The 15,600-nt window shown below is 36.6% G+C and overlaps 1 protein-coding gene across 2 annotated transcripts in view; it reads right to left on the reverse strand.

Moving 5' to 3' along the window:
* Positions 1-2,664: 2,664 nt before the first annotated feature.
* The window catches only part of LOC139690079 (uncharacterized), a 28,492-nt gene continuing 15,556 nt past the window's right edge, over positions 2,665-15,600 (reverse strand). For both annotated transcript variants that reach the window (XM_071587282.1, XM_071587283.1), the window contains exons 9-11: positions 12,147-12,257; positions 9,281-9,553; positions 2,665-7,307 (exon numbers count right to left, since the gene is read on the reverse strand). In XM_071587282.1, coding sequence (XP_071443383.1) covers positions 7,173-7,307; positions 9,281-9,553; positions 12,147-12,257 — 519 coding nt within the window. In that variant the 3' untranslated portion in view covers positions 2,665-7,172. The remainder of the gene's footprint in view (positions 7,308-9,280; positions 9,554-12,146; positions 12,258-15,600) is intronic.

Consider the following 15,600-nt stretch of genomic DNA (forward strand, 5'->3'; position numbering starts at 1 on the left):
ACCTCTTCCTAGCACTGCCCATCCGAACTCTTTACACCTGAGCAGTCTGAGATGAATACAGGTTGCAGATTAGCCTCCTGTCCCTCCAATCTATTCCTATTTTCTGCAATACATACTCCCAATTTTCCCAAGTTTTTCCCAATTCACACTGTCAAATGCCTTTTCCAAATCTACGAAACAGGTAAATACATCCTGATTGTATTCTATATTCCTCTCAATTAGTGATCTCATTACTGCAATGGCATTCCACGTACCTCTCCCCTTCCTAAACCCAAACTGATCATCCCCTAAGTAATCATTTGCCTTGCTCTTCATCTTTAGTTGATGATCCTGAGAACCACTTTAGCTGCATGGGAAATCAAATTTATTGTTCTGTAGTCCTCACATGATGTAGCCTTCATCTTTTTCAGAATAGGAAATAACACTGATCTCACAGTCTTCCGGCCAGATTTCTTTCTCATAGGTGCTACAAATCAGTCCATATAGTCTCTTCCTACCACATTTTCCTAAACCTTTTCATAGTTCCTCAGGAATGTTGCATATCCACATGGTCTTATTTCATTTCATCTCCCATAATGCCCTTCTATCTCATCTTCGAGTATGCCTGGACCTAAGCTATTTTCCTCTACCTCATGTTCCTTTTCTATGTCTAACCTTGTTGGCCCAAGTTCTTAACCATACAGTTCTTCCACATATTCCATCTCTTTAGGGTCTTTTCTGCTGCAACTATTATCTTACCTGACTTATCACTAACTGTTAGCACAGATCTTTCCTTCTCTACTTCCCAATAGTGATTTAACCTTCCTGTATAGCGCACCAATTCCCAAACCCTTCCTCTGCCAACTTTCCATATCCTTGCACTGCATCTTCCACCATGCTTCTTTTGCTTTATTCGTTGCCCATCTCATTTATTATTTAAATCTTGTACTTCCTTTTGCCTAACTCTGTATTTACATTCTTCCATTTTCTTCTCCCGTCTTTCTAATGATCTCATCCGTGATCCATGGTTTCCTTGTCCTTTGCCCATTTCCGGTTTCTATAGTTTCTCTTGCGGCTTGCGATAACCCTTTTTCTGTGTATTTCCATTTTTCTTTGATAGTACTCAGCTCTTTACCATAATCCATGATTTTCTTTACAGCTGGCTGATACTCTTTTCTTGTCAATCCTGTTAATGCTTCTAAATTCTATTTCCTAACCCACTGCCCCTGCCTTATCTTTTTGAAACGGATGATACACTTTATAACAACTATATTGTGGTCCGAGTCCACATCTGCTCCCGGGATGCTGTGCAAATTTATCATACTGTTCCTGAATCGGTGCCTAACCATAATATGATCTAACTGATACCTTTCTAAGTCACCTGGCATTTTCCATGTATACCTACGCCTTTTGTGGTGTCTTTACAAGGTGTCGGTGATGACTAACCCGTCTCCTACAGAACTCAATAGCTTTCTCCTCACAGTCATTCTTTGTACCTAAATGGTAGTCCCTGAACTCATTGCCATCTCTTCCTGTGCCTACCATCGCATTCCAATAGCCCATCACTATCAATTGTTTCCCAACAGGAGCACATGTGTTTATGTCCTCTACCTGATCCTATATCATATCGATCTTTCTCCTCATGATTGCTTGGTGGTATGTATACCTGAACAATGACCTAGTTCATCAGTTCTGCTTTTATCTCTACTGGTAATATTCTGTCCACTGCTTGTTCTATGTTGACTACGCTTCATCCTGCCTCTTTATTCATTATTATGGCCATCCCTCATTGGCTCTCGTCCGCACTGCTGTGCATTATTCTATAACTCCACTCTTGTATACTCTCACTATCACTCCAGTTATCCCCATTATCCTGCCATCTCACCTCTAATAAACCTAAAATATCTATATTTCCTCTTTCCATCTCTCGCTTAATATTCTCCAATTTTCCTGCCCTAACATTCCAAGTTCCTATTCTAACTTATTTGTTTTTCTTCTACATCTTTTGTCCTGCTGCTGTCAGTTTTCCTTTGCAAGGGTTTCGTGAGATGACCATGGAAGCTTTGCCTCTCCCACTGCGGGGCACGACACATGGCCAATTGGGCCGAGTCCCGTAGTTGCCAGGACTCCTACTCTCTATACCATCCATCATTATATTCTTGGGAATGATAGTTGAGGTGGTTTCCCGTAACCTTTCTCAATAGTGTTTTTAATAAGACACCATCACTCAATGGCCGCCCTACTGAGGACAGGTGCCTTTGCAGCCACCTCACTGAGGAACAGATGCTGCGTTGACTACCTTTCATTTGGCTCCTAACCTTTGACCTATCTGGCATGGGTGACCCTACCAGGATCACTTATCATTGCTCCCGCCAGCATAGCTCTTGGGGTCATTGGAATGTACAACAAGTCCTTCCACCACATCAAGGTTGTAGTATATGGGAGGGCATGGACAGGTATAAAATTTAAATAGAGGGGCCTATTTTTGGGTAGAGAGAGAACTCCTCTACTCTTCCTTTAGTTTTTACTCTCCAGATGGTTGCCCGTGCTTATCTTCCCTTGCAGCGAGCATTACCGCCAGTTTATCCTGAACAGGCTGTAATAAGGTTTCATTCCAATAACAGTATAATTTATAACATCACTGCAATAAAAAGGCAAAATAAAAGTCCCATTATTGGTGGTATCAATCATAATTTACAGGTAAGCTGATGATTTTATTATTCAAAGTCCCATGACAAAATAAATACAAAAAATATTTACAAATAGCACTTATCAGATAGTATTAAGGAAAAAAAACATGATCAGGAGCACCTTTTGCTGCAACAATCATGTACATAATCCATTTATGTGGCTGCTTCTCTTTGGCACCATTAACATAAAAGAAAATGCATTCTAGTGAAAAGCATTATTAAACAATATAAATAATTAGTCGTTAAAGACCACCATTTATCTGCTCTCCATTTACGTTTGCACCAGTCAACGCTCGTCATTTAGTATATGTGAAAGATACTTCGCAATAACTCTGACATAAGTACAAGGAATGTGAAAGGTATACATAATTCAAAAATAAATATTTATCGCTTAAAACATGATTATTCATTAAGCTGATAGCATTTGTTCATTCCAAGCTCAAATTTTAAACCAGTATTCTATACGCAGCACCACTGCATCTATAAACTGGATAATATAAAATTTGAAACCTTCTTTGGCAGATGCAAAGCAAAAGAATAATAAATATCTCCACTTGTTTCAACTAATAATTTCATTTAAGTTTAAATAAATAATAAAAATGTACAATTTATGACTTATCAACCAAATCTTTAGACACAATTATGGTCCACACATGAAATCATTCACATGTATCACAAATTTATCTTCCTGATACATCTAAGCAACACATGATGAATATAATATTGAATTCATAAATAAAACACTATTTTAAAAGGTCATTTATCCTTATCACTTTTTCTTGCACATTCCATACCCTCACAAGATTCCCCAATGGAAAAATTGGAGTAAACCAAAACAAATGACTTTCACTGATTCAGACTCATCTTATGTAAATACTTAGTAATTTTCAAGGCTAGACAAAGGTGTTACAATCAAATGCAGCTGTTGATTTCCTCTGAGGTACAAAAATACTTCATTTTAGCATCTATAGGTAAATGCACTCCGAAACAGGTAAAAATGATACAGTTTGTTTCACAGGAAGGTCACTTGATGATCTAAGGCCGTAAGTAAATACATTTAGCAAAACGGTCTGGAAATTCATTCATGATAAAAACATGTACACAGTACATACACAAACAGCCAAATGTGTTGTTGAAATATTGTTATTAAAGTAGTTCATGTATAAATTTTCCAAAGTTAATGGCAATTATGAGCGGACTTGAATGAACCATTTCATTTACTGAGACATTTCATCAATCAAGACCATGAAGACTCATGAGAAGCAAATCTTATTATTATTCTTGTAACAAAACCAATTGAGGCACCTCATTTAATTCTAATGCCAACATTTTGCTGTAACAGATTCTCTTCTTGAAAAAAACAAGAAACAAACTGATGGACTTACATTGAAACAGTGAAAAAATGCCAACGTTATCAAATAAAATAGAACCATAATATCCAATGGTCATACATTTTAAGTTCTTCTGCACACAGTTTAGGTATTTGCAAACATAAGGAAGATCATATTTAAGTTAAGTAAAGTTTTCAGCCTCCGATATAACCTACTGAAATCCTTGACACAAGTATGAATTGAACAGGGGAAAATGAATAAAAGTTAGTGAAGAAATTTACAATAAAAATGAATCACTGAATATCAAAAAAATAATAGAATGAATAAAACCACGCAATGAATGCAAAAAATCAGAATGCAATGAAATATAAAACTTTATCACTAGTGTCTTCAATAGCATTTGAACCAGTTGGAACCATTCATTTTTCCTATATTGTACCAGTGAACCATAAGCGTTTTACATATTACTTCATAACTCTATTATAAGCTAAATTTCAGTTTTCATTGCCCTGAAGAAGAAATAATTTTCCCAACTTATCTTTGAAGATACATGGTAAAAGTACAGTAGCTTACAAACTATTGATTGACACAGAACATGGGCAATGTCTTAGGCCCCTAGAAGGGCTGGGGTCCTCTTTTTTCAAGTGTTCAGTCAATTCCCACGTCCTTACAGTTAGCTTGTGCAGAATCTTCTGATAATCATTAAATTTTTCAATATTTTAATATTTCTAAGAATGTGTTTGAGAAAGTTCTATATCACATTAAAAACTGTTTACAGAGTAACTGTGAATTGACTTGTAGTTTACACAAAAGGATCTCAAACCTATGTTCAACTCAATCAATATGGATTGAGGGAATTAAAGACAAGGGCAGGCTAAGGCCAACAGTTGCATTCACCAACTGATTTTTTGCTGGTGTTCAAAGGGATAAATTAAGTCTCTGTTGCTTTGCTCATTGCCCTAGTAGAATCGCTACACACATGGAGTCATGCATCATTTCAGTCTTATGTATCATCACTGAAAGTTGGTTATAGGTGGAGCATTCTCAGCATGCCAAGAAATGTCAAACTTTACAGTTCACCTAGTTAAAAGAACTTGAAATGCTCTTTATAGCACTTGAATGACAAATTACATCAATTGAATAGCCTTTGCATTTTACCTTGATGGCATTTGTAATATTACCTGAGGAAATACACACGTAAAGAATATCACCACCCCTTACGTGCCGTGTATTAGTGCCCACACAGGAGTGGGACTGACTCGATGTAAAGGCCAAAGTGGTGCCTTCGGATTGATGTGAAAATTAAAAAAGAGATTGAATGATTCACAGTCTATACACTGCTCCTGGACTAAATGCATTTGAGAGCCAATTGGAGGATCTAAAAATTATGAAACTTTCATTACTTACTTGATTCGGACAATTGTTTCTCAGGAACAAATTTTCAGCCCAGATTTTTATAATTTATCAATATTTTCTATTTTTCAATAGCCAGGGTTCCAAAATGTAAATTGCTCTCGGAAATGGCCCACGACGTCAACTTAGTAGTCAGAATGCAAGCCAACTAGGGAGGAATATACTAAAATCAACATGAATATGTGAATTTTCCCTTAATTTATGCAAGGCTTTCTTCCTCTAGAAACCAATATATACTTCTATTGGGATGAGAATAAGGGATAACCATCGGGGCAAGCGATCATCTTCCTGATTAAATTGCATAACATTGGTAATCATGAAAATAACTTTATAAAATAAAGTTATCTCAAATAATTTATGCACTCAACCATTCAAATGTGAATTTATAAAAAAAAACATGAAATTACGTGAGTAAATACAGTATTCCCAACAACAGAAGCTGTGATATGGTTTTGAAGGTATTCCAACAGCTATAGCCGCCATATTGCACCATATATTACTTCAAGGATAATCTGCTATGAGACTAAACTACATCCATATCTGGAGCTCTATTCAAGCAGGCAGTATGGTTCAACTTGCAACCATGTCACTTGCTGAGTTAACCAGCTCACCACTCCTAAAAATGCCATTTCAGAGGGCCATCACTTCAATATCTACTTAACTAAGCTCATTAGTAGCATTCACCATAGCAATGGTGAATGGCATTAACCATAGCAATGGTGAATGGCATTAACCATAACAGCATTATTAATTTGCGGTACAAAATTCATCACCACCCTCATTTAATAAAACCTCAACCCAAATGTTGGTGATGCACTTGCATTAATAGCTCTCATCCATTACCAGTTTGCACATAACAATCACAAATTCAGTGGATTTTTCATTTTACCATAACGCTAAACATGCATAAAGATTTTCTACTATTTCCATGAGAGTTCATTCATTACCAGAATCTATTACCAACCATTATGTACACATAATGTAAAGAAAAACATTTAACTGATACTAAGAAAAATACAATGAGACTCATATAAATTTTAAAAATTGACCAACATTTGGATTGATGGCTGTTGCTTATTTCAAAATTTTAAGTGAAATTGGCATTTGTTTGTAATGTGATTATCTGCACATAAATTTGCAAAGTCATTATTTTTAGAAACCATGCTATTCTAATATTAATTTACATTAAAGAGGAATAGTAGTAAACACAAATAAAGTTGAGTATGGCATGTGATGCCTACCTTATATTTGTTTGTAAAAAAAAACTGACATCCAAGCTTACATTTGGCTCCAAAAATGGTAAGTAAGCACTGTTTCATTAATGTACTTTACAAATAAAAAATTATTCACTATTAATTACTGATGGACGAAATTTTATTAATTATTTGGTTATAGAGGAGATTTCGAATGAGTTGGCGAAGAAGAATAATTTCATTGAGGCAATGGGAAACTAATAAGAATGTGTGTATTTCATAAAAAAATATATTAAAACCGTGATCTGGAACTTGTCCAATTTTAAAGGAAACCTAACAAAATTACAACAATGCATCCACACAAATCACTTTGTTAACACATTAATGTGAACCTAGTTTTCCTGGAACCCAGAAAAATATCACAAAGATTTCAGTGCAAGAAAATCCAGTCAACGCAATAGAAAATTTGAAAGGAAAAGAAGTACAGGGAATATAAACATATATAATTACAAACCATAACATTGCATAACAAACTTAGAACCTTTTAGGTCAGTTCTAGCTCTTTCTTATAGTTGATGTTGAGGAAGGAATTTTGGGATTCGATCTACAAACGATGCAGGAAATTGTCCCCATTTGTCTCCTATGTGTCCCCAAAGCCACTCACTGTCCAGTTGTGCTGTCACTTCAATGGTGGCTCCTTCCTTCAAGGCAAAAATAACTCGTTTTAAAAGCTATAAGAATTATATTAAATTAAGTTAACATCTTTATAATGAGCAATCCCTGACCATTAATGCATATATATAAAAGAGGTGAAAACTTAATGTGGGGGAGACAATAGCAGATGCAGAAATGAGGGGCATCTACAGTTGCCATCATGACAATAATGAAGAAGTCAATGGTAAGTAAATTTTCAAGACATAATATATCTATGTTATATCTGAATGACAGATCACAAATGATGTTCGAAATCTGTAAATGTGCCAGGCAAAGAGAAGGCTAGTTAGGCTACCTGTTATCACCTAAATTCTGAAATTGAAGCAGCATGATGAAATTTTGAAATGCTACAAGTTCTCTAGCTACATATACTATGCACCAAAAGCTTTCTTGAAGTGAAATTACACCCACACCTCAAATACCCAAACTGATCATCATTTAATGAGTTGTCTATTTTGGTCACCAGTATTATGTGAAATAACTTTGATATTTGACAAAATTTAACTTCAATACCTCATAGTTTGCAGTCCTTCATCCCACTACTCCATTCTTCTTTGAAATAGGGATCAATGTTGACTTGCCATGGACTTTCAGTCAAATTCCATCTTCATATCTCATGATTCCAAAATCCAAAGAAAAACTTACCTCAATTGTTCCTATTCCCTTTAGTCAAACTGAAGTGATATTATGTATTCCAACTGATGCTGTTCGTAGTTTTTCTTTGTCATTTGACATGCTGATGTTATCCTTAGGCAGAAGCAACCCAAACCCCATCACATTCTCCATCCATATATTTTAAATCTTTACTTCCTAATCAATTAGTTTGGCGCTTCCTATTTTGACTTTTCTTTTGATTATGACAGCTTTCCCTGTGATTGCTATCGCTAGTATCTTCAGGGGCCAGAAGTGAAGATGTAAGGTATTTACTCATCTTATATATCGTGTCAAGGTTTCATTCTTTATTCCTGATTGGCCAATATATCAAGGTCAAGTTTTGGTTTGAATATTATCTTCCATCTCTCTGCTCAGGTTATACCAGTAGCATTACAGAATACATGGGACACAAAAAAGTGACTTTTCTAAAAAAAATATGGAGTTGAATGTAAAAACTGGGTGGATTATCTAAAAATAACAACGCAAAAAGATCTGCTATGCAAGAATTAAAGTCATTTGAATTTTTTTTCATAACTTTGACAAGAAGGATGAGTGATATTTAACATATTTCTCATGGCTAGGTGTCCTTAGTTGAGTGATTGATTTTTTAACAGAAATCTGGTTTTTTGTAGCTCCTATAAAATGCAAGTGATACGCGTCACAAATAACCTCTTGGCTTTTAATGATATAATGCTTATTTGCCTCCAGTTTCATATATTTCTTACAACAATTTTGGTTTTGAGAGTTTCACTCAAATAATTCTATCGCTAATACTACTCCAAATATAATCCATTCTGGAACTTCAGTCTCCCTTCAAACATCTCATCTCTTGATAATCCTCATTTTTTTTCATATTTCTTGAAGAAGTGAAAATAGGATCATCAGTTACATAAGTGTAAGCAGTCACTTTCTCATGTCATACTGGGTAATAATTTAAAAGACTCATGATTGCCTAATTGTACCATTATAAAATGGTCATTTTGAAAGCTCCTTCCAAGAAATTACACAGCAATAAGCACTTATAATTAAACTACTTAGCAGAGGGAATCAAATTGTCAATGGTTTAAATGTCATTATATGATAACACTAAGGTGAATGGGGGAGGAATGGGAGTGGGGAGGAGCAGAAGTAATGTCTTTAGCTGGGACCAATGGAATGGAATGGACCTTCGGCTCAACCCATCAGATAATTGGATGTTGGATAAATGGTGCTCTGCTGTACTATATACCAACTTAGTTAGCACATCCCATACATCATCATCATCTCTTACAACATCAACAGTCCATGTAAGTGAATTGACTTTTACCTCAAATTCCAGATCTTCAGAAGTCTCTGGTTTAAAAGTATACAGAGCTTTCACTAGTCTGCTTCTGTCTCCATGGTTCTGGTTATAACTAGTGTCGGGAACTCCCAAGTCATCCCAAGTGTCTCTGGCAGGGTTATCACTTTTTTCTGGAGAAAGACCAATAACCAGACGAATAAAAGTCGATGGAAACATTCCCGGTGACCCTCCGATTTCCCTCTGTCCATAATACCACTCATCATTGATTTTCCGTAATAGCAAAATCACTTCTCCAGTCTGGAAAGGAAATAAATAATTATTTTAACTAATATAGTAAAGGTTCCACTCAGAACAATTAAAACCTCTGGCCCTAGTGATTTATCAATAGATGAACTACTACAAGTGATGGGTCAGCCAAACATCCAATAAATACACCTTGGCTCCACTTAATGCTCAATAAAAATGAATAACTTATTGAAGCACTTTTCCACTTGATAAAATTTTTTTTATATTTACGACCGGGTTTCGATGTATTACATCATCATCAGGTAACCAACTGAAGTTGTGTTCAAGCTTATATACATTCCGGAAGGGGTGGAGAGGGTGTGGTAGGAAATGAGGGGGGTGGAGAGGGGGGGAGGGGGAAGGGAAAGACAAGGGAGACATTTACAAGAAATAGCGGAAACAGCGTATTGACCTTGTTAAAAAACACATAGTATATATTGTCTTTAGGGTCCGAAGTGGTCCTATTGGGTGGATGGCGGCAGTCTCCAATAAACCATCGGTGGCCGGGACGGAACCAGTAGACAGGCTGGGTTTGGAGGCCAAGGATTAGGCCCTTCTGGAAGAGTGGTGGTGGAATACCCCCACTTAACTCACACACTGGGGGGGGAAGGAGAAAGCACTCAAGGAAGGAGGCGGTCGTGTGTCACGCGTGGTCAAAGTTCACTGACGAAAGTTAAGGGAAAGGAGGGGGGAGGACGAAGTGAATTGCATGTCATTGAGAAGAGGGGTTTTCTTCTTAACTCGTTGGACAATTTCTAATTGTTCCAACGCGTCTAATTTTCTGCATTTATTTGACACATGAAGCACTTTTGATTTAAATTCACAGGTGTGGTTAGTCTCGAGTAAGTGTTTGGCGATCATTGATGTGGTGTTGCCTAAAATCGTGCACTTCTCGTGTTCTTTGATTCGGGGGGAGAAATTCCTACCTGTTTGGCCCACATATATGGCACCACACTTGCACTGTATGGCATACACACCACTCTTCCTTGTATTGTCAATGGTATCCTTGTATTTAAAAGGTGGGTGGGGTGTAAAAAGAGACTCTAAATTTGTCCTTCAGGAGTGCATTCGCTAAATGGTATGATGAGTTGTTGATTAAGGGGATTTTGCACCATTTTCGGGTTTCTGTGGCCTGTACCATTTGTAGGGAGGTTGTTATGTTAGTGGCAAGCTTGGTCCTTTTCTTCCGGAGTAAGTAGTTGATCAAAACCTCCTTGTAGCCATTGTTGACGGCGATGCGTTTAATTATATTTAGTTCATGGTCAAAATGTGCTTTAGGCATGGGGATTTTGATTAACCTATTTATCATGGAGTGGAAGCTGGCTAGTTTATGGGAAATGGGGTGGTATGAATCTGCGGGAATAAGAGGGTTTCCTGTAGATCCCAAACACGTGTTTACTCTCTCAAAAATCGATGGCCAGGTCGCAGTGGGGTGTGAGAGTATGGTGCTTGCATACATGATGGTTTTCACTTATTCTCATCCTAATAGTAGCATCAGTTTCTTGAGGAATGCAGCCCTGCATAAACTGATGGTGACTGATTAATTTTGCATTAACTTATAAACCTATTACTATGCATATAATTGAACCTACATATTGAGCAATAAGTTTTCCTTGCATTTCACCTAAAGGTAGAAAACACGAGCCTCTTTAATACAAATCCCCAATTATTCACACAGTATTTTTAATACCTGGTAACTGAACATTGGCATATACACTAAAACCTCATTGTAGTGATCCAACTTCATTTGGAATATATTGTAATTCCAACCAAAAATATTGGACTTTTCATGCAACATACAGTGAAATCCAAAGCCAAGATCTGGTCCTACGACTTGTAAACAAGTTGGCCATTTTGAAAGCTTCCTCCAAGAAATCACACAGCAATAAGCACTTACATATTAAAGAGTTTATGCACATATTTTAAAGGCATTATGTTTCTGTTTCCCATTTATTGTTTTGCTTATTCAATAGCAAACGTGAAACTATGTAATAATGCATATGATGAGAATGGAAGCATTCTTTACCTTGGATTACTAGAGGTATTACGTTTTGTTCTTGCTTCTATTGCATAATATCATCAAACTGAATATGGTGCTTGCTAAAGAATAGTGGAAGATAGCTTACAGCCAGACCTACACCAGTTACTTTCTTAGCAGCTGGCTACTTTCTTAGACGATTTAAGCAACCTCTTATCTTCTTTGCTCAGTCAGGGGGTTAGGTAGAAAAAAAAAGAATGTCAAAGTGATTTATGGATTTAAAGACCCATTCTTGTCTTGAAGTCCCTTACAGACCACAAAGTAAAATCTAACAAATGTAAAATGCATCTGTAGACCACAAGTGGCAGTGATTTCTCTATCAGGGTTCTCCCTGTAATCTCTACTGAGGGTGAGGAGTGGAGGGGAAACAGGGGACTGACATGATTTCTGTCAGAAGTTCGACCAGGTAGCCGTGCCTTATACAGTGCAGAAAAACGCATGTGAAATTAAAAGAAAAGCGTATTGGATGAGGAAGTTCCCAGAAAATACGTCAATTTTTTTCCAATACACTTTTCAACATTCAGATTAGTAGTGAGGAGAAATATATAAGTCAAAAAGTGCACAAACTTGGAATGCAAGGTCATCAGCATGGGTTGCTGGGTAGTCAAATAAGGCAACACCATGGGGTTGTTCCTTTGATGTTCTTGCTTCACCAGAGGTCACACTGTTGATGGTTTTCTGAAAATAAAACAAGTTGTGTTAGCAACATCAATACCCACATGTAAATATACATGAAGGAGAATTTAAAAATTCTGTTATTACCCAAATGCAATCACCAATACATTTCTGAGAGGACTAGGAAATATGACCACCCTGACAAACCTCCATTAGTATAAGTACCTTAAAATCACGCAACAAAATATTGTATTGCAATTGCTAGAGTTAAGTGTCACCAAATATGAAAATATTATTTATTCAAATTGAACATTGTATATTAGGTAAATGTTAGCGATAAAAATGCTCAAACATTTAATATATTATGATGACAATATAGCATGTTAACATTTCTGTATTTTTACATTTCCATAGGCCCAGTCGAACCTCTATCATCAATGGAAGATACATTGTAAGAAAAAATTGTTAACACAAAACATAAATAGTGGCTAATGTCCTGTATTTGTCCTTTTTCACTTACATACATGTTGTCAGATTATCTTTAAAGGCAACACCTCCTCATCATTCTTATTTACAATGTCCTTAGTCCCTACATCTGCTTTTCCAGCCCCATATTGAGAATTACAATGAAAAAGCTATAATTATAACAAATTAGCAAACCTCAATTGTACACAGGCTTGCTTATCCTTATATTGCAAAATTGCAAGGGCAAAAATTTCGATTTATCCTCCAGCCCCTCCATCCTTCTTGTGAAGGGGTAATAGGAGAGAAGGGATCCTGGGATGACCCAGTTAATATTGATCTTGCTTTGCTCTTCTTGAATGAATATCATAAGAAGATCAAAACATTACATATCTCTCATGGTGATGATCATGGAGAAACCATCTCATTTAAAATTAACCTCTTAAGTTGTAATCACACAAGTCATGGTAGTGTTGCCTGAGGACCCTTTCCATTCCCAGTTTGAGACCAATTGTCTCAATGCAGCACCCATTCAAACTTTTAGAAAGGTTGGCAGTAGTATTGTGATATTAGATGCATATCGTAATATCCTGCTTCGTATTGGCAGTACATGAGAAGGTATGAAGAATATCAAGTAAGTACACCATCCAAATCAGAAATTATTTTGTTATTGCAAGTTTTTGACAGTTTAACTTCTACTGGAGAATAATGGATTTCCTAAAAAAATGAAATTATTCTATCATCCTGAATGAATTTCTAATAAAATTGGGCTAACATCAGTCAAACCAACTTATTGGAGACACTTGCTCACATCATACCATACTACTGCACAGCAATGATTTAGATGACTCATGGCAAAATTATACATTTAATGTTGCATGAGTATATTAATAGTGCGCGAGGAAAAAATTAATCTAGTTGATTAAATTTTCTGGTAAGTGAATAGGGAATAGGAGTGAATGAGAGAGGAGGAGGCAATATATTTTGCTGGGACCCATGGATAATCCACCCACTCATTAGCAATATTCAAGAACAACTTTCTTTTTCGAACATAAAATAAACACCTATAAGGAGTGAGTCGTTTATTAGCATAGCATTTTTATGTTACCCCTTGTCATGCATTATATTTTATTAGGTGACTCATTTACACTATCAATTTTGATATAATTAAATAATCCATTATTCAATTCAACGGTTTTGCCGTCAAATTTTTGAAAATTCATGATTACTGAATAAGTAAACTGCGTACACTTTCTCAATAAATTTATTTAAGTACTACCGGTTTTGATACATATATGACTTCAACTTGACATTACCTGTGAATCGAAACCAGGAGTACCACAATAAATTTACAGGGAAATTTACCCAGTTTTACTCATTTAGTAATCTATTATTAATTATCTACATCTACATATTACCCCGCACGCCACCGCAAGGGCGTGTGGCATTAGGGTGGTGTGTGGGGTGTTAGGTCACCAACCGTAAAAAAGGAACAATACCACATGCAAAACAATAACATGGAAAATTACACCCACAGCAGCGCACACACTCATGCAAAAATCCCTTCATCCAATACTCATGCAAACACATAGGCAATAAATCAACAAACAACTGCAGCCCAGGATGCAGCACAAAAGCCATCCAACAACACGCAAGCCAGGACACAACAAGCAAATATGTGAAACTCCAATACCACATGAACATGCACCACAAAACACTCTACCCCACGAGGAGACTGTAAAAGGCAGGGAATGCGAACCAATGTTGCAGGTAGCAGAAATTTCCCCCACGGAGCAGGACGAGGGATTAAGGGAGACTTAAAAACAGATGAACAGAACACGAATGAGGTCATTCGGAAAGAATGGGTTATGATAACAAAACACACAAGGTTAGTGGAAGAGCATGCATTAAGTAGAACTAATTATTCCCTAGACACTGAGGGTGGCAAGTGGAATTTTTGCTATCTATAACCCTGCAGTTGCTATCCTGTATTTTCCGTGGGAAGAAGGAGTCCTTGAGTCGGCTAGTTCTGGCATCTATTTCCCGAATTTTATATGCATGATCCAAGCGACCAATGTATTTAGAAGTGCGAATAATTTGCGAGACCTCGGTGCTGAAACATGCGGATCTGAATTTATTTAATTATTTCAATCTTGCAATGAATCGTCTCTCTTCTAATGATTCCCACCCCAGCTCCATAAGCATTTTGGTGACGCTTTGCATTTTATTGTAAGAATTTTTTACAAAATGGGCTGCCCGGCGTTGAACCTTCTCAATTTCTCGAATGAGGCTAATTATCCTGAAGCATCATGGGGATTTTTTTCTTTAAACTTGCCAACAATGCCCTCACTACATGAAACAATGGTGAAGTAATTCCATGAATTCATACAGGGAGGGAGGGAGGGTGGAATGTCACAACATCTATTCTCCAAAATTAGCTACATTTTAAAAATCCCTACTTCTTCACCACTCCTACCCTTGATTGTGGGAGCATTTCCAGCGAAGAATTTAGTCTGATGTCTCATGATTTCTTGAAAAAATCTAAGGTCAGATTGACATCAACATCAGCTAGCATTAATTAATTGAGAGATATCATTTTTAAATCTTAAAAGCAAGGTAGTCTAAAATGCGGAATGTTTGGCTACCAAAAAGAGGGCCTAGGTTTAATTTTGGTGACTTTGGACCTAAATTTCATTCAAGAACTGTGATTTTTCGGGTACCAGATCACCCTGAGAGGCTACAGGGACCACTGGGAAACTTTTCCCCTACCCAGGCATGCAAATTTTGTGCACAGTAGGACTCAATATGATACCAGCTCTACATTTATTTCATCTATCGACCTTCCTTTGGATTTATTGATGTGGTTGGACTTTATATATATAAAATAAGACAGTAACATGATATCAATTAAAAATATTGCTTAGGCTTGAAAGTAGGTGATACA

Source organism: Hetaerina americana, unplaced genomic scaffold (genome assembly GCF_022747635.1).
Source record: "Hetaerina americana unplaced genomic scaffold, ioHetAmer1.1.p SCAF_3, whole genome shotgun sequence".
NCBI classification, from domain to species: Eukaryota; Metazoa; Arthropoda; class Insecta; order Odonata; family Calopterygidae; genus Hetaerina; species Hetaerina americana.